Below are 27,161 nucleotides of genomic sequence, written 5' to 3' on the forward strand. Positions count from 1 at the left end.
TTGCGAGCCACCATGTAGTTGCTGGGAATTGAACTCAGGACCTCTGGAAGAGTAGCTAGCCCTCTTCCTTTCTTTTCTGAAGTTGGGTCACCTCACTTAATATTATACTTTCCAGGTCCATCCATTTTCTTACAACGTTGAGGATCTCGTGTGTATCCCAGGCTGGCCTCAAACTCTGTAGAAGATGACCTTTAACTTGTCACCCTGCCTCCTTTTTTGAGTGCTGAGTGAGATTACGGTCATGCACCAGCTTTAATTGAAAACAAAACAAAAACAAGATAGTTTATAATGTCTGGCATGCTAGTGAGCCTTAAGGGTACCTACTCCGACTTCCAGAGTGGAGCTTTGTCCAAGGACTGCAGTAGAGGGTGGTTTTCGTTCTCAGCTGGATCTAGCAAGTGCCTGTGTTTGCAGAATTATCTGTTCTCCGGCAATTTCGGAGTTTGGCTCAAAGAATAACTTAACAACCCACCCTGGCCCAACACCAGCTTTTGCAAACCCCAACCCCAGCTTCCACGCCCCTTTTATCTCACAGGGGCAAGAGAAGGATGTAGGTAAAGGAGGGAGGTGGCAGCTGAGGGCTCTATCAGAAAGACTGGTTTAGCAAAACCACCGTCACTGCTCGGAATCAGGGGGACAAAGTGAAGGACCCGACGCCCAAGCACAAAGGAACACCGGCTCCTTTTTGAGGCTTGAAGGGGCCTCCGTGACCACCGAGATGAGCAGGGGGCTAGAGCGGCTCGAGAGCTCGCAAGGGCGGGGCCAACGCGGTCTGAGAGACGCCCAAGGACATGCGAGGTGGTGCTGGGGCTAGAGGGGCCGGAACTGGCGTAGGGTGGGCGGGGCCTGAGTGGGATCGCAGAGCGCAAGCGCACGGAGGACGACTGAGGCCTGTATGGCGCCGGCTCAGCAGTCCCGGGTCCTAAGGTGCTGCAGCTGCCACATCTTTCAGGCGCATCAGGTGGGGTGGGCGCCTGCCTCACCCTTTTTCTTCACAGGATAGTGGGCGAGATATGGCGGGCCGCGTCTCGTTTGGCCAAGGGAAGTGACAGTGACGAGGCTGAGGGCTGTGCTGTCACTTTACAACGTGCCCCTGGCCATTTTGTTTGTGTTTTGGTGGTTGTTGTTGTTGCTAAGGGTTCTGCTCCGGGCTGTGGGCGCGCTTCCACCCAGCCCTGTGTGTATCTTTCTTTCGGTCTTTTTTTTTCCTTTCCTTTTCTTTTTTTTTCTTCTGTGTGGTCGTTGTATGAACCACAGTAATGGTCTCTACTGAGGCGGCTTCTAATGGATGCTAGCATAGTGGTCAGGAATCCAGGTTGAGGAGTAGCGCCCCTTATGTTGAACCTAGCCTCTTAGTGGCTCTTCTCAGTTTAATTACAGTGAGTGGACAGTTTTTAAAGCCCTAGGTTTGGGATGTTGTTCCATAGGTGGGGCGCTTACCTAGCGTTCACACTGCCTAAGATCCCCTTTCTCTAGGTATGGCAATGCATGCCCTAGGGTTAGGAGGTTTTAGCGAGTTTGAGGCCAACCAGGAATACTAGAGACCCTATCTCAAAACAAACAAACCTGAATACTATAGAAGCAGTTTGGAAGCCCTTTTGACATGCCCCTGGGTAGGTGCGGGCATCACTTGGTGCCTCTGCCTTTTGACATGCCCCTGGGTAGGTGCGGGCATCACTTGGTGCCTCTGCCTTTTGACATGCCCCTGGGTAGGTGCGGGCATCACTTGGTGCCTCTGCCTTTTGACATGCCCCTGGGTAGGTGCGGGCATCACTTGGTACTTCTGCCTATAGCTTTATTTGTGGGGGAATAGTCACCCCTCTGCTCACCATGGCAGAACAGTGGTTGGTGTTTGTTTGAAAGGTTTTCTTTTTTCAGATTTATTTATTTATTATATATACAGTGTTCTGCCAGTGTGTTCAGATCCCATTACAGATGGTTGTGGGCTACCATGCGGTTGCTGGGAATTGAACTCAAGACCTCTGGAAGAGCAGTCAGTGCTCTTAACCGCTGAACCATCTCTCTTTTCCTTTGTTGCTCAGTCTGGCTCCAGGCCCAGATCCTCTGCTTTGCTCGGCTCGTTAGGCAAGTTCTTTACTCCTGAACTATATCTCCAGCCCCAATCATAGTCTTGGTGATAGAGGTTTTGTTGTTTTGGGGGTTGTGGTTTGGTTTTGAGGGTGTTTTAAAGACATAATTTCAGTATTTACCTTAGATTGACCTCCAATTCCTAATCCCCCTGACTCAGCTTCCCAAGTACTTAAAGTACTTAAATTACACATCTATGACTCCATGCCATGCCAGTCACAGCAGCCTTATGAAGCAACCCAGATCTCTTTGTATTGTTAAGCATAACATTTCATGACATTTCTTCAAGCAACTTTGGTATCTTTATTAAAAAAAAAAGGTTTATTTTTATTTTATGTGTACGAATGTGCCTGCATGTATGTCTGCACCATGTGCAGCCTGGTACCCACAGAAGCGAGAAGAGGATGTTAGATCTCCCAAAGTTGGAGTTACAGACGGGTGTGAGGTGCCACATGGGTACTAGGAACTGAACTCGGGTCCTTTGGAAGAGTCTCCAGTTTTTCTAACCACTGAGCCATCTCTCCAGCCCTGTTATGGAATTTTTTTTTTTCCTTGTTGGAGATTAAATTCAGAGCCCTGATCGTACTAGCTGCCACTGAGACACTTCCCCATCCCTGGAGTGCGTGTGTATGTGTGTGTGTGTGTGTGTGTGTGTGTTATAAGCATGTTTGTGTGCAGGTGCACATTGCACATGTGAAGACAGAAGGGAACATTAGTTCTGCTCTGTCATTCCACCTTATTTCTCCCTGAGCCTAGGCTGGCAGCCAGTAATCCCCACTGATCCTGATTCCACGTTCCACAGTCCTGGGAATACAGGCTCGTGTGGCTGCATTCAGTTTTGTACGTGGGTGCTGAGATCTGACATCAGGTCCTCACACTTGCTCAGCAAGTACTCCTACCCACTGAAACATCTCTCTAGCCCCTCCTTTTCTTTCTCTCTTTTTCTTTTCTCTCTCTCCCTCCCTCCCTCCTTTTTTGGACCCTCAGGTGGCAAACATCTAATTTGGTGTCATACAAATGACAGTTTTCCCAGCGCCTACCTATTAAATAGTACACCCCTCCAACACACACACACACCTACAATACCTTCGGGGTTGGGGGTACAGCTAAGTTATTTCTGATTCAGCTCCACCTTGTTGTATGCAACTGTCTGGGCTATAATTTCTAAAATTTCATTGCAGGTGAAAAAGAGTCTCAAATGGACATGCAAGGCTTGTGGAGAGAAGCAGTCCTTCGTGCGGGTGAGTTCTGACCAGCCTCACTTTCCACAGCCAGCAGCATCCTTTTCTCTCACAGTTCAGAGAGCTGCTGCACCCTGGGTTCTGTCCTCCTGGAACTGCAGTGCCCAGACAGGTTCTGTCCTTCACGTCTTTGTTCAGCAAGTGTTTCCCAAGCACCGTCTGCGTGCCGGGCACAGGGAGACAATAGGAAGTAGGAACAGTCAGTGTTACGCTCACATGTGCTTGTGTGGAAGGAGAAATAAATAATTCACATGTGCACACACACGTACATTCATAATTTAAAACTAGACGAGCATCTTGAAAACACAAGGGCGTGTAAGAGAACAGGAGTGCCTGGAGAGATTTGTCAGTGGTTAAAAAGGCTTGCTGCTCTTGCAGAGGACCAAAGCTTGTTTCCCAGCACCCACACTAGGCAGCTCACAACCACCTGTAATCACAGAATGTCAAACCTAGTTAGGGGAGAGCAACAGTCTGCTGGGGGAGGCAGAGGTGAGGGCCATGGGAGGGAGCAGGCTCAGTAGGGGCACGTGGGAGACTGTGGTTTGCAGGGCACACCTGTGAATGTCCCTGTTTTAATGCACTTTATTTTCATGTGGCCTCCAGCACATTTCTTCAGATCTCTGCATACAGACCAGCATAAGTATTTTGTTAGCACACATTGCCCCAGGTCCTGTCCTTCCCTGAGCCCTTCGCTTGCCTGCTTCTCCCTAATGCTGCTTTTCCACCTCCTCTCCTCTCATTCTCCTCCTGCAGCCACAGTGGCTTCCTTTCTGACCTTGAAACAAATCCCCTCCTCCTAGGACCCTGTGTTCATTATTGGCACTCAACTCTTGGTTTCCTGATGGAAGCTAAGTGTGCATGTGGGTGTTAGCCAGCCCATACTGAGAGTCCCATTGGAGCAGAAGCTTTGCTTGTTTTATTAATGATGGGCCTTCAATGCCCAGTGCACTGCCCTGTCCACAGTGAGTGTTCAACATAAGCATCTATTGGATGAGTAGGTAGATAACCAATCCCACAATGATGGACACATGGGTTGTCATTTTCATTGTGATTTACAACTCTGCAATGAAGGTTTTCATCTACTTGTTCTTTGGTGCTGGGATTGAGCCCAGGGCCTCATGCATGCTAGACAAGCACTCTGTCACCAAGCTATGTCCCCTGTACCTGCGGTGGACTGCCTCTTTGTTCATTTGACCAACTGTGCACTATTTTCTTAGGACAGAGTCCTAAACGTGCATTGCTGTCTTAACAGTTATCTTTCCAGGAAGATTCATTTAGTTGACGAGACAGGCAGAGCACTTTGAGAGCTGAGGATGTAAATCACTTGGTAAGAGTGCTCATCTAGAATGTATGAGGCCTTGGATTGATCTCAAAGCGTGTTTAAAACTGGATGTGGTGGTGTGCACACCTGTAATCCCAGCCTGTGAAAGGTAGAGACAGGAGGGTTGAAAGTTCAGAATCGAGGGGCTGGAGAGGTGGCTCCGCAGTGAGAGCACTGGCTGCTCTTAAAACCTGGGTTTGGTTCCCAGCATCCACATGGTGGATTATAACCGTCCCTAACTGCAGTCCCAGGAGGTCCAGTGCCTTCTGACCTCCAAGAGCACTATACACGCAAGTGGTTCATAGAAACACATGCAGGCAAAACACTCACATAAAATAAAATGAATTGTAGGCAGGTTTTCTTTTGGGCCATCAACCAGCTTCCAAATCAAGATACAGAGACTTACTAGTTATAAATGCTTGACCTTATCTTATGCTTGTCCCATTAACCTGCTTCTCTTCGTCTATGTTTTGTCTCGGGGCTTTTTACCTTCCTTTCATTCTGTATGTCCTACTCTATGTCTGTCTGTCTGTCAGCTGCCTGGCTGGACCCAGGCATCTCTCTCTCTTTCTCCCTTATTCTCTTCTCTCATTCTCTCTGGAGCCTAGATTCCTCCTCCTACTTATTCTCTCTGCTCTCCAGCCCCACCTATCCCTCTACAGCCTAGCTATTGGCCTTTCAGCTTTTTATCAGACCAATTAGGTGCCTTAGGCAGGCAAGGTAAAACAGCAACACATCTTTACATAATTAAATAAATGCAGCATAAACAAATGTAACACACCTTTACATAGCTAAAATAATATCCCACAATAATGAATAAATTTAATTTTAGAAAAAAAAAAGTTCAAGAGCATCCCCAGCTACATAGAATGTTCCAGGTTAGCCTGGGCTACGTGAGACCTTGTCTTAATAAAAGGGAAAAGGGGCAGTGGTGGCACACACCTTTAATCCCAGCACTCGGAAGGCAGAGGCAGGTGGATCTCTGTGAGTTCGAGGCCAGCCTGGTATACTGAATGAGTCCCAGGACAGCCATGGCTCTTAAACAGAGAAACCCTGTCTTGAAAAAGCCAAACAAACAAACAAACAAAAAGAATGTGTTAACAAGGTGACAGGTATTAGGAAAAACAGACAGAACTTTGCCCTGAAAATCTGCTAAAGCAGAATTGTGTGTTCAAGACCTTCTGTTGATGCTCACTGTTAACAACAACAAAAAAAGAGCCTAGCATCATCCCTGACTCTCCCCATCCCTCAGGGTTTCTTTAGGCCTTTCCTGTTTCTTCTGCACATAGGATCATACCCTTCAGGAGATCCACAGAACCACACCCTCAGCCAGCGGGGCTAACTAGTATCAGTCGTGGATTGTGATTGACACATTCCCATTACCGGGTTGGTCAGCTGAGATTCAGCTCCCAAGATAGGGGCTGCCTCAGCTGGGTAGGGGCTACTGCTGCATGCTTAAGTTCTCCAAGAAGGCAGACTGCTGGGCATGCGCAGTGGTGCTTGCCTAAGGTTGCCAGGTGTCTTAACATAAGGAAGTTCTTTCTGTCCCTCAGGAGAGGACACTGTGGGGGTGGTGGGGTAGTGAGGCTGACATTCTGTTATTCCCTAAGGCTTATCTGCAGCTGCCTCCAGCCAAAGGGGCAAGAGCATTGGAGAGCTCCCAGGAGGCTTCTGGGGCCAGGCTCAGAAGTAGCTGACATTGCAATAGAAAGAGCTACTGTTAAACCTTCACATACCAGAGACAGACTGGAGAATGAAGTCTAGTTTTGTGTCTCCATAGAGAGGGTGCACTTCAGTATGCAGGGGAGTGCTACCCGACTGTTACACAAGATGCAGGTTATCAGCTGTTTTTAATCCTGCCATCCCCCTGTGCCCAGCTCCTCTCTACCTATCTTCACTTGAACATGCTGCAGACAGAACCACCCTCCCTACTAGACCACGACTGCTGTGGCCAGTCAGTGACCTCCATGTTGCTAAACATAGGTCAGTTCACAGTCTTCACAGGACAGCTTATTGGCAGAGTTTGCTGTGGGTTGTAGCTTTCACCTCATTAAAACATTTCCTCTTGGACTTGCAGTTTGTCTGCTCTTAGCTTCCTGGCTGCTGTTTCAGTCTTCTGGTTTCCCTGTCTCCCCAACTTCTAAACGCTGAGCTACACTGGACTGCAAGCTTCCCCGCTTGGGGAGAGATGCCGCCCTGGGGAGAGATCGCTCACAAGGGACTAGGATCCAGCTCAGTGGTAGAGCCTGGCATGCAGAGTTGAGAAATCCTGCAGATCCCAGGCCAGTCCCGAGCTCCTGAGCACTGCCCCACTCGTCTCTCTCCTGGGTATCTCAATTGGGGTTCACTCCCTAGCACCGCACATTTGAAAACTGGGACTTCATGAACCTGCTGTCTCCACTGTCATTCCCACACTTCATCGTCAGGTCTCTCTTTCTTGTTTGGCCTGAATGCCTTGCCGTCATCCTTAACTCATTTTTTCTTTTCCACTCTTTTGTCAGCTCTGCCTTCAAAGGAGATCCAGAGTGGTCTCATCTAGCCAGTGCCTGAGCCAGCCTCTTCCTTGCCATGCTGTTCACAGCAGCTTCCTAACTCACCCATCTATTTCTGTCATCCGGTCTCTTCCCGACACTGCAACCAAGGGGATCCTCTGGAAACATTCTGTGTTAAACAGGCGTGGCGGCGCACAGCTGCATCCCAGCACTCAGAGGGGAGACAAGAGGGCTAAGAATTCAAGGTCGCTCGCCCTCAGAGGGAGGAGGTCAAAGCCAGCCTAGAATACCCGAGTCTATTTCAAAAAAGAAGAAGAAACAAAAGGTGCTGAATTGTGTCCTCCCTCGGCTCAGAACCTCCAGGTGGCCTAAGTTCCTCTTTTGTGAGGGGGAGTGCAGACTGAAAATAGGGAGTCTCTTGTTCAAATGGCAGGGAAAAGAACCACTCTGGGCAGAAACTTTATGGTTTTTATTCCCAGAGGGAAGAGATTTGCTGGAAAATGAACCCAGAGTCTTGCACATGCTACACACGTTTCACCCCTGAACTAGGCACTCAGCCTCAAGTCTTCTTTTTAAGTTTAATGTCTTTTCTTCCCAAGGCAACAATTCAGATCACTAGCATGAATTTTTCTATTGGCCTATATACTGTGCAGTGCCAGTCTGAAACACAAACAAGAATTTAGTACACATCATCAGAATTACACAATCCATCCTTCACAGCTCATCTGTGCCTGAGCAGTGAACAGGCTGAACAGGTTAAACTCATCTATTTGGGTTCTTTAGTTTGGTTTTGTTTGAGACAGAATCTTTTTTTTTTTTTTTTTTTTTTTTTAAGGAAGCAGTAGATCTTTTTTTTTTTTTTTTCCCCTATAAGATTGATTGATTGAGCCGGGCGGTGGTGGCGCACGCCTTTAATCCCAGCACTCGGGAGGCAGAGCCAGGTGGATCTCTGAGTTCGAGGCCAGCCTGGGCTACCAAGTGAGTTCCAGAAAAAAGGCGCAAAGCTACACAGAGAAACCCTGTCTCGAAAAAACAAAACAAAAAAAGATTGATTGATTGATTATGTATACAGTGTTCTGCATGCATGTATGCCTGCACATCAGAAGAGGGCACCAGATCTCATTAGGGGGTTATGAGCCACCATGTGTTTGCTGGGAATTGAACTCAGGACCTCTGGAAGAGCAGTCAGTGCTCTTAACCTCTGAGCCATCTCTCCAGCCCGAGACAGAGTACAGCCCTCCTGTCTGCTTCTGAGTGGTGGAGTTAATATCATGTGCTGCAGTGCCCTGCTTTGCTATCCGCTGTTCTGACCTTACCACTTTGGTTCCTGGTCCAGATGGAAAGCCTGGCTTCCCCGGGCTACAGTGCCACCCACCTTGCAGTGTAGACATCATACACAGAGTACGCTTGGCCCCAATGGACTCCCACACACCCAGAGTCCACAGGAATTTTTTGGCCAGCATGCATTGAGAACTCCATCTGCAGATATGGTGGCAGGGAACAGTGGGCACTTAGAACCTATCTCCTCTGCTCACAAACATGCCACCGTGTCCTATTAGGCTTCACCTGTAAACCACAAGTTCAACACTCAAATCACAGCCATCCCTCAGTATCCATGGAGGCCCTTCTATAGAGTGGCATGTAACATCTGCGTATCCTGCAGTATGCTTTCTTGAGGGATGAGGAGTGGGATTATTATAGTGCCCAGGCGATCTGGAACTCCTGTCTCAAGTGATCCTCCTGCCTCAGCTTCCCAAGTAATTGGGACGTACAGGCTCATGCCACTATCTCCTTTGTACTTGTTTTTGGGGGACACAGGGTCTCTACATAGCTTTGGCTGTCCTGGAACTCACAGAGATCCAACTGCCTCTCTCAAATGCTGGGTTTAAAGCCACTACTCCCAGCTCCTCCAGTGTACTTTAAATCGTCTTAGGTGACTTATGATAGCTTATGTAGTGTGCATGGTGTGTATGGTGCTAGGCTACACTGTTTGGGGAATAATGACAAGAAAAAATTCTGTACATGTTCAGCGCAGACACAGACTTTCCTCCTGAGGTTTTTCCAGCTGCAGTTGCTTGAATCCCCAATTCAGGCTGAGTTTGGCTTTGATAAGGTCAGCATGCCAGTGGAATGATTAGGAAGACCTGAAGTTCCAGAGCCTGTTTGCTTTTAAAGCCCTCCAGAACCTGGCGATGGTGGGGCATGACTTTAATCGCAGCACTCAGGAGGCAGAGGCAGGGCTACACAGAGAAACTTGTTTCCAAAAGCAAAACAAAACAAAACCTCCAGAAAGAGTGGTCAGACCTCTGCATTCGTGGGTGGGGGTGGGGTGGGGGGTGGGGGGTGGTGTTTAGAGACAGGGTTTTACTGTGTAACAGCCTTGGCTGTCCTGGAACTTGCTCTGTAGACCAGGCTGGCCTCTGCCTCCCGAGTGTTGGGATTAAGGGATGCTCTACCACCTCCTGGCTGACCTTTGTATTCTTTTTTTTTTTTTTTTTTTTTTGGTTTTTTTGAGACAGGGTTTCTCTGTGTAGCTTTGTGCCTTTCCTGGATCTTGCTCTGTAGACCAGGCTGGCCTTGAACTCACAAGGAACCGCCTGGCTCCGCCTCCCGAGTGCTGGGATTAAAGGCGTGAGTCACCACCGCCCGGCTGACCTTTGTATTCTTAACACTGCCTCAAGCTTTGCAAGTACCATCGAAAATGTTTGTCACCATTCTGCTAACACTTTTTTAATGTTTTTCGGGTTTTTTGTTTTTTTTTTCCCTCTCAGGCTTACGGTGAAGGCTCTGGTGCTGACTGTAGACGCCATGTCCAAAAGCTAAATCTGCTGCAGGGACAAGTGTCAGAACTGTCACTCAGGTACAGTGTTTGGAGAGGAGTGGGATTTTTCATCTTGTTTCCATCGTGAGTGGAGGGTGGGAGTTCACAATGGATAAATCCCTTACAAGTCCACGTGCCACAATATAGCTGATTAAACCCCTGAGCAGTCCTCTCAGTGAAAATAGCTAAGAGTAGCCAGGCAGTGGTGGGGCACACCTTTAGTCCCAGCACTCAGGGGGCAGAGGCAGGAAGATCTCCAAGTTCAAGGCTAGCCTAGTCTATAGAGTGAGTTCCAGGACAGGCAGGGTTACACAGAGAAACCTTGTCTCAAAGAACCAAAAAAAAAAAAAAAAGAAAGAAAGAAAGAAAGAAAGAAAAACCCTGTCTCGAAGAACCCAAAAAAAAAAGAAAGAAAGAAAAGAAAAGTAAAACTTTTTACAGGCTAGAAATTTTAAATTTTTATGTATTATTATTGTGTCTGTGTGTATGTGCAAGTTAGAGGACAACTTTGTGGAGTCGGTTCTTTCTGCCTTTGTGTGGCTTCTGCTGGTCGCTCAGGTCTCCCTGCTTGCAGGGCAAGTACCTTTACCTCCTGAGCCATCTCACCAGGCTTTGGCTAGAATAGTTTAGATGCAAGCCTGGCTAGCAGGAAAATGGGGAGCCCTAGGAGCTCAAACATGAAGTGAAGTCAAAATCCACAGAAGCAGCAAAGCTGCAGGGGACTGGACTCTGGAGCTGACAGGTGGATGTCTGAGGGGTGTGAGAAACGGCAGAACAGAAGGCCTGAACTGTGGGATTCCACAGGGACTGGCCTACTTGGATTTTGAGGTGGAGTCTCACCATGTGGCCCTCTGTGGGTACAACACCGTCCTTACTTTATTGAGATTCTAGCTCCTCCTTCCGCTGCCTCCAGACACTGAAATGAGGGAGGTGTGCCACCACACCGGGCTCTGAGGACCTCCATAAACAGCTGAGTCCCCAGAGGCTTACCCACTATTACACAAGTGAGCTCAAGGACACCCGCTGTGCAACAGGGTGCTTGCCTGTGTGACCTCGCCAGTGGCTGAGGAAGTCCATCCCCAAGACTTTGACACGCAGGGAAGCCTCCCTCAGGCTTCGCCCTTTCTTCTCACCCTGAAAAGCCTCATACCCTGAGTTTATTTCCAGTTAGCTCGGGCAGTAGAGGTCAGTGCAGCTCTTCTCTGGAGAACCTATCTTCAGCCTGGGCCTTGAAGAGCTCCCACAGACAAAAGATCAAAGAACAGATATGCAGACTTTCAAAGTGTTAAGTGTGCTCAAGCAAGCGTGTGAGCATGAGCAGCAGTCAGAGAAATCAGACCCCCACACTTTAGAATATGCATTATGATGGGCAATGGTGGTGCACGCATTTAATCCCAGCATTCGGGAGACAGAGGCAGGCAGATCTCTGTGAGTTAGACGCCAGCCTGGTCTACAAAGTGAGTTTCAGAACAGCCAGAGATGTTACACAAAGAAACCCTATCTCAAAAAAGCAAAAAACAAAAACAAAAACAAGCAATATATATATATATACATACATACATACATATTACATGCTTACTGTGTTCAGCCAATAACAAAAGGCAGGGAGGACGGGGCTGATAATCTGAGAGACTTAGAAATAGCCAAGTGAAGGCTAGATATGGTATGTGTGCCCATAATCCCAGCACTTGAGGAGATGGAGGCTGGAGGATCAGAAGTTCAAGGTCATTTTTGACTACATAATGAGTTTGAGGCCAGCCTGAACTACATGAGACCCTGTCTCAAAATAAAGAAAGCACCCAGATGGACAGGTATATGGTTGAGGTCTAGAAGGCTCACCAGCCACTGGAGTCTTTCTTCCCTTGGGATTAGGATGGCCCACCCTCCTGGCACATGCGTGAGTTCTCATCGCCTCCCTGTGGGCCTCCCCTCATTGAGTGGTCTCAGGAGCTCTCTGAACCCTGCCTTTAGGTTTTATGTAGAGACATGAGTGCTGACGAGCTGGCAGGAAGTCCAGCACAGCTGTCAGCATTCCTCCTTCCTGTGCAGGGGACATGACCCTCCAGATTGAGGGACAAGGGTAGGACACAGAATTTATGCATAGCTCTAAACAGAAAGGCAGGCCAAGATTAGAGTTGCTGTGACCCACCTTGGGAAAGGGAAGTTCTGGTCTGGATGTTACAGATGTGGAAGCAGGTAACATGGCTCTACCCTCCTGGCTGCAGCCCTGAGTTCTTTCAGAGACCTACCTCTACCCAGGTGAAGCTAGGATTCTTTTTGTTTGTTTTATAGTTTTTGAGACAGGATCTCTTTACACAGCCCTGGCTGCCTTGGAACTCACTCTGTAGACCAGGCTGGCCTCACACAGAGATCTGCCTGCCTCTGCCTTCCGAGTGCTAGGAGTAAAGGAGGGCACTACAACTCCCACAGAAACTGGGATTCTTGACCTTGCCACAGAAGAAGACTCAGGACAAATCAGTATGGAAGAAATGGATTTACTGGAAAAAAAAAAAAAACAAAACAGTTTTTCCAGACCTGGTACACACCTTCAATCCCAGCACTCGGGAGGCAGAGGCAGGCAGATCTCTGGGCTCAAGGCAAGCCTGGTCAACAGAGTGAGTTCCAGGACAGCCAGGCCTATACAGAGAGACCCTGTCTAGGGAAGAAAAAGAAAAAGTTTTAGTCCTGGAAAGAAAGTCCAGCAGTTGGGAGTGCTGGCTGCTCCTGCAGAGGACCTAGGTCCAATTCCCAGCACTCACACAGTGGCTTACAACTGTCTGTAACTCCGTTTCTTGAGAATTCATTGCACCAGGCAAGCACAGGGTGCCCAAACGTGCATGAGAGCAAAACATGCACACACATAAGAAATAAAATAAATTTGTTTAAAGAAAAAGGCTTTGTTTGTTTTTTCTTGAGACAGGGTTCTCTCTACATAGCCCTGGCTGTCCTGGAACTCATTCTGTAGATCAAGCTGACCTTGAACTCAAAAAGTTTTAATGTAGTCTTAAGCATGGATATTGAGAGAGAGAGAGAGAGAGAGAGAGAGAGAGAGAGAGAGAGAGAGAGAGAGAGAGACCAGACAGTGGTGGCGCACGCCTTTAATCCCAGCACTCAGGAGGCAGAGGCAGGCAGATCTCTTGAGTGTGAGGCTAGCCTGGGCTACAGAGTGAGTTCCAGGACAGGAACAGCCAGGGCTACGCAGAGAAACCCTGTCTTGAAAAAAAAAGGAAAAACAAAAGCGAGGTGGAGGGGCGTGCTAGGGAAAGAACAGTGCACACCCAGGACGTGGTGCTGTTTCTCCAGTCCTGCTTACATGATTGAGAAATAACCGTATTTTGGTGGCTTCTGACAGGACACTGCTCAGAGGGTTTTTAAGTAGCTATTTCTTTTTCTTTTAGTAGATGACTTCATGGGGTGGTTTCTGAGGAGGGTGAAACCAGTTACAGCTGCTAAGATAAAAGCATAGTCAAGGGCCAGGCATAGTGTCACATGCCTTTAATCCCAGGCAGAGGCAGGTGGAGCTCTGTGAGTTTGAGGCCACCTGGTCTACATGGCAAGTTCTAGGACAGCCAGAATTACACAGTGAGACCCTGTCTCTTGCCACCACCACCCCCAGTCCAAAAACCAAAACCAAAAACAACTCATAGATAAGGGGTGGAAGGAATCCAGCTGTGCTAGGCCACAGGGACTGTAGGTGTGGTTTGTCTTTATTGGTTTGTTTCTCTGATTTTTTTGTTTGTTTGATCAGAGCTGCAATGTGTATGTACAGCCTTGGCTGGCCTGGAACTCCTAAATATCTGCCTCTGCCTCCCAAGTGTTCAGTTAAAGGTTTGGACAACCATGCCACCCTTAAGGCATGTTTTTACTCTAGACAAAGTTCAAAATCTTGTTTGTAAGAGTCACAGAAAGTTAAGGTTTACGGCTGGGTAAAGAGTAAACTCAAAGGTACACTTTGCTCTTAAGATTGTTTTTGTTTGTTGTTTGTTTTGGTTTGGTTTGGTTTGGTTTTTTGGTTTTGGTTTGGTTTTGCTTTGCTTTGAGACAAAGCATCACTGTATAGCCCTGGGTAGCCTGAAAATCACTATGTAGACCAGGCTAGTCTCGAACTTAACATAGTTCACCTTCCTTTGTCTCCTGAGTATTGGGATTAAAGACATGGGCTACCACACTCTGCAACATTCTCATTTGAAATATCTCTACAAAAGCGAATATTGTCTTTACACAGGTAATATGTAGTGAATTTTGTTATCTCAAAATCCTCAGGTCTTGGCTCTTGAGAGACTTCAGCCAGACTTGGATGAGGCACTCTTTCTTCTTGTCCCCTTAACATTCTCTATATCTTGTTCTGGGTGAAACTGCATTTGGAAGTTTAGTGGTGTGGGTGGTAAAAGAATTTACAAAAGGCAAGAAAAGACAAAGAGAGAATTTATTGTAAAACATTGAAGTAGAGGGGAGTTCCTGGGGGAGGGATCATGGGACTGAGAGGGAGTGGAAAGTTCTCTCTAGCAGTTGAGGGGCACTTACGTGTGTGAGCTCTATAAGCAGGTGGACAGGCAGGTGCCGCGCTGTCTTACGAGTAGTGCATTTTACAGTGGAGGAGGTCAGGTTCTGGGTGTTCCTGTACGACACTGTGAGTCACTAGGGATCCAGCTTCAAATGATCGTGACTGCATTATTATCAGTGGGAATAATGCTCTTACTTTTGGCCTTTCATGTCTACATTTCCTTCCTGACAGATGAGCAAGGTCATGAATAACAGGCTTCTGAATCTCCAGAGCTGAGTGGGCTGGAGCTGCTCCTTAGCTTTGCTGATCCATCAAAGGGTCCCAAGGTCTTATGACATAGACTCTGGAGAAGCATTTGCAGAGGGTAGCTATCGCAAGGCTAGACTGTGACATCATTTGGAGACCTAGAAGTCCTTTGTGGCAAGAGACAGGCATCACTGGTGATAGCAATTGTTAATGTCCCTGAGAACAATACCGTCTGGAGTTTGATGGCCTGAAAAATTCCAGAAAGTGAGGTCCAAACCACAAAGCAGAATGATAAACTAAAAAAAAACAGCAAAGTTCCCCAGGAGCTGAGCCGTCCTGGCCAGGGGCTGATGAATTTTGGAAAAAGCCAATGTAATGAGGTATTGAAGGGTCGGGAACTGAAGCTATAGAGCAGAATAAGAAGTCCTGGGAGAGGGCAGACAAGATGGCTCAGGAGGTGAGATGCTTGCTTTGTGAGTCTGGTGACCTGAGTTCCATACCTGGAGCCGCGGGAGGGTAGAAGGAGAGAACCGACTCCACGGAATTGTCTGCCTCTTCCGTGTGTCTCCCCATCATCCACACACTTCTTTTTTTAATTTTAAAAAGAGATCTTACTTGAAGGGTAAGAGGGACCAGTCGTGGCCTTGTTTATTCAAACCGTGGACAACTGGCCGTGACGAAGAAAGAACAGAACCTGACATGGAGGGAAAGCCCCATGCATTGTGGGAGAGCAGGAAGGCAAGAGCCTACTGTTCCATGGGGAGCAGAGAATTCAGGGTTCATTTTATTTTCCTGTAGGTCCCTATGATGGAAAGAATCAATATAGGAGACAGATGCAGATAGAGGACTTTTGTTTGTTTGGTTGGTTTTGATTTTGGCTATTTTTACAATAATAGAAGAAACAGAGAGGTAGTTATTTACCCAGAGGCAGACATTTTCATTCTGATAGACAAATAGAACATCTTGAGGGGACTTATGGCAGTCAAGGAAGGATTTGCCAGGCGGAGCACGGTAAGAGTGAGCAAAGACCTGTCTAGACATCTTCTGGGGGCTGGAAAGACGGCCCTGCAGTTAGGAGCTAGAACTGCCCCCACACAGTGTCTGAGTTCCATTCCCAGCACCTACATCAGGTGACTCACAGCCATCCATCGTAACTCCAGCTCCAGGAGGATCCAAGCATCCACAGGCACCAGCACTCACGGACATGTACCCTACCCTTTCCCCACACACATCATTAAAAATACAAATAAATCTTTTTTTTTTTTTAAAAGATGTATTTATTTGTTATGTATACAGTGTTCTGTCTGCACGTATCTCTGCAGGCCAGAAGAGGGCACCAGATCTCCTTACAGATGGTCGTAAGCCACCATGTGGTTGCTGGGAATTGAACTCAGGACCTTTGGAAAAGCAAGCAGTGCTCTTAACCTCTGAGCCATCTCTCCAGCCCCTAAATCTTTTTTTTAAAAAATCCACTTCCCATTTGGATAATTCCAAAATCAGGATCTGCGGCTCATGGCTTACTTTCCAGAAGTTGACCTTTGGGGTCCCTTCTAAATTGTCACCCAATGTTCTGTAGATCTTTAGAAGCATCAGGTCTCCTGGCTGACCCAGGTCAGGCTACAAGTCCTGGTCAGGAGACAGCAGAATTTTACTTTGTAACATTACTAGTTATTTTATTTGGGTGTTATACTTTCCATTTGGGCTTTTAAGACCAGGTAGATGCCAAAAATTGACCTTTTATTTATTATTATCTTTTAAATTATTTATTTTTCAGACAGGGTCTGAACTGTGTAACCTTGGCTGGCCTGGAACTCACTATGTAGCCTGGGCTAGCCTGAACTCACAGAGACCCACCTGTTTCTGCCTCTCGAGTTCTGGAATTAAAGGCAAACTCCACCACTCTTGGCTATTTAAAACAAAACAAAAGTCAACTCTCCTTAGGGATTTGAGGAGCCCTATGTTTGTTTTAATGTCCCCTCTTCCCATTCATTATGTCACCTGTTGGGAGCGGGAGAATATGTTGGCCATGTGGCTTTCCCTGAAGCACAGGGCACATTGGGCCCTCCATTGACTCTCATTGACGAATATGTACCGGTTAGAGTCCTACCTCAGGTATCTCCATGACTTCTCTGATCAAGAGGACAAGTGACTTACTGGCCTTGTAGGGCTGCTTTTAGGGGCGGTCCTGTCATTCCTGGAGCCCTGGCTGGCCTTAGAGAGGGAGCCCCCAGCAGAGCCTGTCCTTAATGACACTTTTGTCCCCGTTGGCTCAGACCTCCAAGCTTTGGTTTTTGAACACCCAGGACAGTGTTGTCAATCTTGAAGAAGAAGGAATGGACTTTAACCTGTGTAACATTTAGTTAAAGCTCAGAGAAAAAAACAAGTCTTAAAATAAAATTTGAACTGGGTGGTGATGGCACACGCCTTTAATCCCAGCACTCAGGAGGCAGAAGCAGGGGGGTCTCTGTGAGTTTGAGGCCAGCCTGGTCTACAGAGTGAGTTCCAGGACAGCCAGGGCTACACAGTGAAACCCTGTCCTGAAAAAGAAAACAAAAAGACAAATAAATAAATAAATTTTGATTTATTAACTCATTTTTAAGTAGTTAAAAGCCCAACAAACTTGGCAGAAAATATAATTATTTTGATAAAACATAAAATCTGGGCTAACAGGATTGCTCAGTGGGTAGAGGCACTTGCCACCAAGCCTGACTATCTGAGTTCAATCCCTGGAACCCACACAGTGGAACAAGAAGAGACTCCAGGAGCAGTTATCTGACCTCCATATGCTTGCCCCTCCCCACAAGCAAAATAAATAATAGATGTAGAAAAAGAAAGCATAAAATATTTATTCCTTAGCTATTACCAAAAGCAGATCATTATCTTAATAGAATTTTATTTATTAATTTAAAGAGCCTAGATTATAGTTTCATATCACTGTAGTAAATTCTGATCTCGGCAATTTTATACATCTTAAATTGTTAGCTGTTTGCACATCATTCTTGACTGGAGTAGTTCTTAGGCAAACTTCACTGTCATTTGGAATGTAAAAACAAAACAACTCACAAACATTTTTTTCTTCTTGGTTGCACATAAGCCCAAGAATTACAGAATGTTACATTCCAGCAAGGGCCAGCCAAGATAACAAAAGTTCCACATGGAATGACCTTCAAGTTAATGAAATTATCTTAGGAGAAAAGGCAGGAGGCAGAACACATAGAGCCAGAGAAAAGATTTCTAAACATTAACCCTGTGACGACAGTTGTAGCCTCAAAAGTTCCCCTGAAGAACTGGGAGGGAGTAAATGGTGGCTTTGGCTGTGGCTCCAGGGACATCAGGCTGGACCCAGAGCCCTTGTCTTTGTACAGAATTTCCTTCTTCCCTGGAATGAAGGCCCTGTGGCCCTGGGAACCAGGCCTTTCATGCTGTTGTGTGGTCCTCTGGACTTTACTACTGTCTTTTGTCCATTAGTGGTCCCATTTTTATCATTTATTGCTGTGTGGCATGGGCCCACCTATCAAACAGGAAATAAGGTTGTCTTTAGCTTGTGTCCACAGTATGCATGTGTGGAGGTCAGAGGACAACGTGGAGGAGTTGTTTCTCTCCTTCCACTGTGTGAGTCCTGGGGATCAAACTCAGGTCGTCAGGCTTGGCAGCAGGTGCCTTTGCCCTTTGAGCCTGCTTACCAGCCTTGTGCTCTTTTTTAGCCAGAATGAAGACAGCCTATCAGAGAGGAGAGGCATATAGCCGTGACAGTCCCCATAAGGGACAGGACAGTGTACTGGGTGTCTGGAAAGGTGTGACTGTTGAGGGCGCTTGGCTTTTCCCAGAAGGGCTTCTATCTTATCTGCTTATATCCCAAACACATAGCAACCAGAGTTTTCATAAGACGTTTTTGCAAAAACAAGTGAGCACCTGGCAGTTCTCAAGGCCCCACCACTGGTACCAGAAATGTTGGGTAGCAGAGATTACACGGGGGTTGTAGGCACCAGCAGAGAAGGGGAGGTAGAGCCAGGAGAACCCCCATGTCAGAGGAGAGAAAAACAAGGGTCCCACAGCAGAGGAAGCAGTCTAAAGAGTACAGGTCCCAGAGATGTTAGAGGGAATGGGGAGTGTAGGACATCATAGATCCTACCACACTTCCTCCCTACACAGTCCTGTGCCCTAAGCTGGGGCACCCCACAGAGCACCCTTGCCCTCATGAAAATGAAGCTGGGTCTCACTTTGTTGCCACCCACTATTCTGGAGTCAGAGTGTCTGGTTGGTAAGGCTCAGCCAACCTCACAGGGATACTCACAACCTAAAACTTGGCTCCAGATTAGTCATGAGAGGATGAGTCATGAGAAATGAAAGCCTGGTCACCTGTATGTCCATCAAATCAGAAAGTCTGTTGGGGGGACCAGGGAGACCTACAGGGTCTACAGGGCCTCCCACCTCCTGCTTCCTCCCACTCTGGAGAACAATAGTGGTAAATACCAGAGAGAAGAGAGAGAGGCGAGGGTGGAGGTGATCCCCAGAAGGAAGAGAGTAGCCCCGTACCGTCTGGACCACAGCATATGGCCCTCCTTTGCTGGTCCCATTCAGGAGTTCCTTTCCCGATGTCTTCATTAGACATCACAGGTCACTAGGAGGCAGGCTCCCAGTGATTGGGACCTGACTGTTGAAGGGTGGGGGCTTCACTGGCATTTTTAGCTTTTTTCTTTTTTTAATTAATTAATTAATTTGTTTGTTTGTTTATTTTAAACATATGCAGTTGTACCATCTTTTGACTACACACTAATGTAAAAATACTAGAATTACATCTTCATCTTTCCTGTCACTCAGGACTCGTCCCCGTCTTCCACCAGAATCTGCGATTGCCCTCTTGAAGTATGCGTCTCCATCCCCAGCATGCTCATTCCTTGACATCCTATGTGTGGCAGAATAAAGTGCAGGGCACCATGCGTTCCAGCCCCACACTTACGTTCACGGACACTTATGTTACTGGACGTTTTCAGTATTTATATTAGGATGTCATGTATATTCCTGCCATTTCCCATTTTATTTTGCTTTTGTTCTTGTGGCAATTGAACCCAGAGTCTTGTGCATACTAAGCAAGTCCTTGACCTCTGAACCACACCCCCATTCCTTCCCTTTAGCCTGTTTCTGTATTTAAGTGGAGTTCTTTTTTTTGTTTGTTTGTTTTTTTTTTTTGTTTTTCGAGGCAGGGTTTCTCTGTATCTTTGGAGCCTATCCTGGACTAGCTCTGTAGACCAGGCTGGCCTCGAACTCACAGAGATCCATGTGCCTCTGCCTCCCGAGTGCTGGGATTACAGGCATGCGCCACCACTGCCCGGCTTTAAGTGGAGTTCTTATATAGCAAATACAGATGGTCCCTAACGTACAGTATCCCAGGTTACAATTTGTCAGCTTTATGGTTAAAATCCTCTGCTGTTTGCCCAGTAGTGGCATAGCTGGGTCCTACTGTGGATATGGTTCGGTTTTTTGAGGCCCTCTGCACTGATTTTCATAACAGCTGCACTAGATTACACTCCTAGTGTTTGAGTAAGTGTGCCCTGTGTCTCTTTCTGTGCCTTTTGATGAGGTCTGAGTTTTGATGTCAAAGTCCTCGGTCCTTCCCCCAAGAAGGTGAAAATATTTTTCATAAACTATCCCTTCGCTCTTACACTTGGTCTTGAATCCACTCTTGGGCTTTCTGCAAGGCAGTTTGATGACACTGACCGCAGTGTTGACTGTGCTCGTCCAGTCTGATGACACTGACCGCAGTGTTGACTGTGCTCGAACAGAGATTTTGGTAGACACGTTAGATCCTGTAGGTGTGTTATAGGTTAGACCTTACAGTCTTTTTATCTCTATGTTTTAATCTTGCCTCAGGAATGAGCAGAGGATCCAGAGTTAAAACCCAAGTAAATAGATCACAGTGCCACAAAAGATTAAATTCAGCTGAAGAGAATTAGTGGGGTAGGGGTCATACTCAGTGGTCATGTGTAACATGGAAGAGGCCCTGAGTTCAGTTCTGAGTACAGAGTGTGTGTGTGTGTGTGTGTGTGTGTGTGTGTGTGTGTGTGTGTGTGTGTGTAAAGCAGTAGTCAAATGATTAGAGCAGAGCATTTTACAAAATCAGAGTTAACATTCTTAGGCAACACAGTAAACATAAAACCATTGTTCAGTCTGCAAACAGCAAAATTCTGTCTGTGGGAAAGTCTACAAGACTACCAAACCCAGCTAGTTCAGCTGTATCACATGAGCTATGGTCATGGTCAGCATACAGAATGGAATTGCTTTCTATCTGAATTCAAGGAACACTTGGGAAATGATTTTTTTTTTCAAGCCAGGGTTTCTCTGTAGTTTTGGTGCCTGTCCTGGATCTCACTCTGTAGACTAGGCTGGCCTCGAACTCACAGAGATTCACCTGGCTCTGCCTCCTGAGTACTGGGATTAAAGGCGTGCGCCACCACTGCCTAGCCCTTGGCAACTCTTATAAAGGAAAACATTTAATTGGGGCTGGCTTACAGTTCAGAGGTTTAGTCCATTATCATCATGGCAGGAAACATGGCAGCATGCAGGCAGACATGGTGCTGGAGAGGTAGCTGAGAGTTCTACATCCAGATAGGAAGGAGGCAGGAAGAGAGTGTCACTGGGCCTAACCTGAGCGTCTGAAACCTCAAAGCCCACCCCCAGTGACATACTTCTTTCAACAAGGCCACACCTACTCAACAAGACCACACTATCTAGTAAGTGCCACTCCCTATGAGCCTGTGGGGGCCATTTTCATTCAAACCACCACACCCACTGAGCCATCTAGCCAGCCCAAACTCTTGGGTCAATCTTATAGTAGGTATTTTCTACATATGGTGTCATTTTGTCTTTATAGCCCCATGAGAATTACTGGCTTCTTTAGGCTGGGGAGGTGACCAGTTGAGGTGCCCAGTTAGAGTGAAATTTGGGCTCAGTAGAGACTATGCAGGCACTGTCTAAGGTAGTGGACATGGCTGGTCTCTAACCTCCAGTACTTGTACTTAGATGTTTTACCTAGCTGTCCAGCCCCTCAGTCACAGGAAGCAACCACTCTGCCCAGACCTCCTGAACTGCTGAGAAGTGACTGCCTCCCATGAGAGCAGCAGGCTATGCCTGTGATGCCCAGGATGGTCCTGGCCTTGCCAGGTCCTCCTGCTCACTTGCTTCCACACCCCCCACACCCGCCACCCCACCCTCTGTCCTACATCTTCCTGGTGCTTTCCTAGGGTCATATTTTCCATCTTCCCCTAAGGTCTGTGGACAGAGCTGCAAGTGAAGAGGAAAATGCAGGACCTCAGCAGGCTGAGAATGGGAGTCAGCAGGTAAGCTAACGGCATCTGTCCCCCATCTGTCTCTGTGAGAGTTCCTGTCAAGTATTGCCAAAGGACAACAGTAGAAGACATTTAAAGACCTCAGTTGGCTTTGTTTGCTTGTGTAGAATCAGGCAGTACTTCAGTCCATAAAACAGAATGAGTGTTCAGTGAGCTGAGCAGATGCTTGATAGACCAGACAGCTGTGGAAGAAGGAAACTGAACAGAAGGTAAACTGACATGTCAAGTGACTTCCCTTGTAAGGGGGACAGGGAGCCAGAACTACAGGGAGTGACTGATGGTCTCGGTTCAGCCTCCTTTGGGGGATGAGCATCGGCCCAGAGAGAGTTGCTGCATCAGTGCCCTCTGATACCAGCTTGTTTGGGACACTGGGACACTGTCTCTCTCCTGCTCTCCAGTAATTCAGTTCCAAGTTAGTGATGGAGACTTTTTAGCACAGGTGACTCAGTTTTGCTTTTTGTTGTTGTTGGTTTTTCGAGACAGGGTTTCTCTGTGTAGCCCTGGCTGTCCTAGAACTCACTCAGTAGACCAGACTGGCCTCAAACTGTGAGATCCACCTGCCACTGCCTCCCGAGTGCTGGGATTAAAGCTGTGTGCCACCACCATCTGGCTCAGTTTAGTCTGGGGTGTTGAGATCTAAGTGTTAGTAGTATTCATTAGTCCTTTGCCTCCCATGCTCAAGGCTGGGGATTCAGTGGCCAGCAAGAACAAAAGTCATTTGTTCAGCAAATGCTTATTGAAGCATCCAAATGAGAGACACTGGTGTGAAGCTGCAGGAAACACAGAGGTGTTTGCCCCTGACCTTTGCAAAGGTGTGTAAACCGTGACCTGGTCTGTGGTCTAGACTTTCTTGTCTGCTTAGAGAGCTCCTGACCTTCACTGGTTTCGCTCTGCTGCTTCTACCCTCTTCTCTCTGTCCTGGAGCATACCTCTGCTAGGGTGAGGATGCTGTGAGATGCCAGAGCTTCATGTTCCCTCCTCAAGAGCAGGAGGGGTATCCAGTGTTCTCTGTCCCTGGAACTTGAAGGGAGGCTTATAAAATAGGTGCTCAGCCAGTGCTGGGGGCAGTGACTACAGGGTTTCTCTGTGTAGCTTTGGTGGCTGTCCTGGAACTCACTCTGTAGCCTAGGCTGGCCTCGATCTCACAGAGATCTGCCTGGGTCTGCCTCCCCGCCTGGCTCTGCCTCCCGAGTACTGAGTGACTGGGTTCTTGACGGACAGACACTGTTTTATAACCAGGATGCTGTGGTCACAGGGAGCACTGTGACTGTCAGTGTGGTGTGTGCAGACTCTGGCTACCCACCTGCACACATGACCCTGCTCTGCTCATGGCTGTTTGCAGCTCCCTCATCATCATGCCTTTGGTCATCATGAAAGTCTCTGGGTTGGCGAGTGTCGACATTGGAAAGTTTGTGACAAGTTGTGCCCTGCTGGGCCTATGTACATGTACATCCTTCTAGAGCAGCAGTTCTTAACCTGTGGCTCTAGACTCCTTTGGGGTTGCCTATCAGATATTTACATTTCAATTCATAACTAGCAAAATTACAGTTATGAAGTAGAAAGGAAATGATGTTATGGTGGGGGGTCCCCACAGCATTAGAAGGTTGAGAACCGCTGCTCTAGAGTCTCAGGGCAGCTGTGTCTCCATTGTGCTCCACTGAAAGTCCTTCCTGGTGATAACAAAACGTGGTCCCAAGAACTCTGACCTAAGGGTTGTGGGCTGGACTTGGACTGCTCTCAGACTCTGAGCCTTATCTTCTGTTCTGACGCTTAGGCACTGTCTGAGCCCCTGGAGTCCCGTTGGCTGAAGTATCTGGACAAGGACTGTGAGGATCAGGAGCCGGACAGAGGAAGAGCAGCTCTTAAGGCACAGCCCTCAACCAGTGCTGAGTGGCCAGATCTGCCCCGCAGTCCAGCCCGACCCAGGAAGAGGTGCTAAGTGGGTCTCATCCAGCCATCCCCATGCCCATGCCCACACTGGCTCCTGGGGCGGGGGGGTTGGGGGCAGTGAGCAGCTCCTAAAAGTCACTAAGTGGAGCTCCCATGTTGTATGTCAGTGGGTGGGCAAAGTGGGCTGCGGCCATTGCCGCTAACTCTCAGACTGCGTGCTTCTTGACAGAGGGAACAGGCTAGCTAGACTCCTGAATGCCTATAACTCCAGTCCTGAGAGGGCTGATGCAGGAGGGCCATGAGTTCAAGGCCAGCTGTGGAAGCAGCCCAAGTAATCGATGGGCCTGGGGGTTTTTACAGGAGGTTCTCCAGATCTCCATGTGTGTCAGTGGGTTTCCAGAGAAACTTCCCTAGGCTTAGGATGCTGCATGAGTCTCAAAGGGTCTAAATTACAATTTCAAGTAAGAATATTCTAACTACAGACCAGAGAAGAGGCGTGGCCAGGCTGTTCCTGGATGTGGTGTAGGAACCTGTGAAGGATGAAAAGATTCCTGTCAGGCCAGCAGACCTCGGTTGCTCTGTGAGGACCATTGGATGAGAGAACTTAATGATAGTGCTTTCTTCCCTCCAGGAAATGGAATCAGAGCACAGGGCAGCCTCCACGCAGCCTGCATGTCCAGGACTTGGACAGTGTTAGGGACAACTTTGAATGCCAGGTCAGTGACCATGGAGTCTGCCTATGATTGTGTGCATGTCTGTATACACATGTGGACACACACGTGAAGTGTTAGGACTTTAGGCCAGGGCGTGTGTGCTGGCATGAACATTGCTGCTAAGCTACACTCCAGCCTCATGGAATTTGTTTGGTTTTGTTCTTGGAGACATGCCTTGCCACATTGCCAAGACTGGCCTCAAACTTCTGAGCCGAGGTCATACTCTTCCCTGTGCCTCGTGAGCAGCCGAGACTGCAGGTACAGGCTTGGATAATATATTTCTTCAGTTATTATATATACTTTTTTATGTATTAAGAAGTCCAACTTCCAGCATGGGATTGTCTTTTCAGCTTAAAGCTGCTTCCCGAGGCTGGGCATGGTGGCACATACCTCTAATCTCAACACTCTGGAGACAGACACAGATGGATGTCTGTCTGTGAGTTCAAAGCCAGCCTAGTTTACATAGCAAGTTCCAGGGCCCATAGTAGACCCTGTCTTCTCCCCCCAAAAAAGGCCAACTGCTGAGCCAGGTGGTATACACCCATAATCCCAGCACCCAGGAGGCTGAGGCAGGAAGAGCATGAATTCAAGGCCATTCTGACATACAGCAAGACATCATCATGGTCATCATCCCCTGCAGTTAACTCACAGCCAAGAGCATCATGAGACCGACCTAAGACTGGCCAGTAGGGTTTGAGGCAAGACTGTTTTCATCCTGCAGAGTGGAGGAACTCTGGTAGCCTGTCACAGTAGAAGTTGCCCTCGGTTTCCGTCCAGGAACGCCTGTACCAAAGCACTGCTCACTTTATAGACCTACAGGCCCACTGCACGTGCAGCATGGCTGAGTGCAGATTCTGTTTTGCACTGCTACCGAAGACTTGGAATGAGGGCTCTGGTTCTTTCTCTTCCTCTGCCCCTAAGCGGTTAGCTAAGGCCTGCCCAGCTCAGCCTCAGACTGCACGCAGAGCATGGCACAAAGCCAACAGACAGAGTTCGATTTTCTTTTCCAAGATACGGTTTCTCTGTGTTAACAGCCTTGGCTATCCTGGAACTCACTCTGTAGACCAGGCTGGCATTGAACTCAGAGATCCACCTGCTTCTGCCTTTCAAGTGCTGGGATTAAAGGCGTGTGCCGCCACCACCCAACCCAGAGTTCAATTTTTGGTGTTTATTGACCTACCTAGTGATCCTAGTAGGTGTGAGTCCCATTGGTGCAGAATCATAGTAGTGGGTTAGAGAGCCTTTACCACGGACACCCTAGACCAAACACTAACCAAGTCAGTGTCCAGTTTCGCCCACCTACGTTGTTGTAGAGGAACTAAGACTTTTGAAACCTCAGTGAGTTCACAGCAAGTTCAGTGGTAAAGCCAAGGTCATCAGTCAGGGTCAGTCTCCTCGGCATTATCTGAGCCGTCAGGATGCAAAGATCCAGTGCTGCTGTGAAATTCCTTTGTAAGCAGTGAAACCTAGTTTCCTGTGCATCTCTGGTTTCTTAGCTGGAAGAAGCCAGGCCAAGCACCTTGTCACATCCCAAAGACCTGGGTGCAGCCACCTGGGCTCCTGAACCTCAGTCCACTTTGAAGAGGTGTTCTGACCCAGCTGGGAATCTGCAGGCATGACAGATTGCATCTTTCTAGGTGGTGGGTGTCTAGGCCCCTCCCTGCTCACACCTCCTCATGGGGACTGCTGACCTGACCCAAAGCTTCCCACGAGATGGGCCGCTCAGGATGTCTCCTGTATGTGAAAGGTGTGGTTGGTTGGTCATGGGATTGATCAGATCAGGGTAATAGGCTTGCACTTGTTAAACCTCACAATAACAGCATGTTCCTAGCCTGCAGGGATTAGCCAGCAGTTATGCAGAAAGCACAGGGTTAGTGCTGATGGTCCTGCCAAAGCTGAACAGAACCCTTTCTCTTTTTTTTATTTTTTTCAGGACTCCACTGGCCTGTTTGGGACAGAGCAACAAGGCAGCAGCCCTGCTCTCAGGACTGCAAACCACATCAGGGAGCTTGGTTTTCCAAGATGGAAACTACCAAGTCCTGTCCTTCAGGTTAAGGCCCAATCTTCTAAATGGGCACGGTTTCTCCTGTCGCCTGGAAACAGCTCACACGTGGATGGGAACCCATCAAGGCCTCTGCAGGGGAAGACTCCAGGGGAAGGCCACTTCAGCAGGGCACCTGCCACTGTCCAGTCTCCTCAAACCACCCACTCTACCACACCCCAGCCAGAGAGGCCTGGCAGTAAGACCCCAGAGCAGTCATGGGCCACGGGGTCTCCTCAAGCAGAGGGTAGGCCCTTGGCTCAAGGGGCAGAGAAGGCCCCGTCAGTGCAGCTGCACAACCTCTTTACAACTGGGGAGGACTTTGAAGATGACCTGTAGCCTTCACTTTGAGTCATGTGTGATGTGTCTCTGTATGCCAGTCCTCCATGCCACAGATGGGGGTGCTCTAGAACAGATAACCCAACAATAAACATGCCTGTCAAACAGATTTCTCTTGT

The 27,161-nt window shown here is 47.9% G+C and overlaps 1 protein-coding gene across 1 annotated transcript; it reads left to right on the forward strand.

Annotated features, from left to right (window-relative positions):
* Positions 1-831: 831 nt before the first annotated feature.
* On the forward strand, positions 832-27,151 carry Mrnip (MRN complex interacting protein). The gene is made up of 7 exons (XM_059270439.1): positions 832-961; positions 3,270-3,329; positions 9,914-10,002; positions 21,981-22,050; positions 23,834-23,991; positions 24,581-24,665; positions 26,596-27,151. The coding sequence occupies exons 1-7, from the start codon at positions 896-898 to the stop codon at positions 27,040-27,042; spliced, it is 975 nt and encodes a 324-aa protein (XP_059126422.1). The 5' UTR covers positions 832-895; the 3' UTR covers positions 27,043-27,151.
* Positions 27,152-27,161: the final 10 nt, after the last annotated feature.

This window comes from Peromyscus eremicus, chromosome 8a (assembly GCF_949786415.1).
Source record: "Peromyscus eremicus chromosome 8a, PerEre_H2_v1, whole genome shotgun sequence".
In the NCBI taxonomy this organism is placed as follows: Eukaryota; Metazoa; Chordata; class Mammalia; order Rodentia; family Cricetidae; genus Peromyscus; species Peromyscus eremicus.

Bases quoted from the DNA above. Each gene is read 5' to 3' on its own strand.
- Mrnip (XM_059270439.1), top strand. From the start codon at position 896: ATGGCGCCGGCTCAGCAGTCCCGGGTCCTAAGGTGCTGCAGCTGCCAC. The intron at 962-3,269 runs GTGGGGTGGGCG...ATTTCATTGCAG, and splicing joins ACATCTTTCAGGCGCATCAG to GTGAAAAAGAGTCTCAAATG. The intron at 24,666-26,595 runs GTCAGTGACCAT...TATTTTTTTCAG, and splicing joins GGGACAACTTTGAATGCCAG to GACTCCACTGGCCTGTTTGG.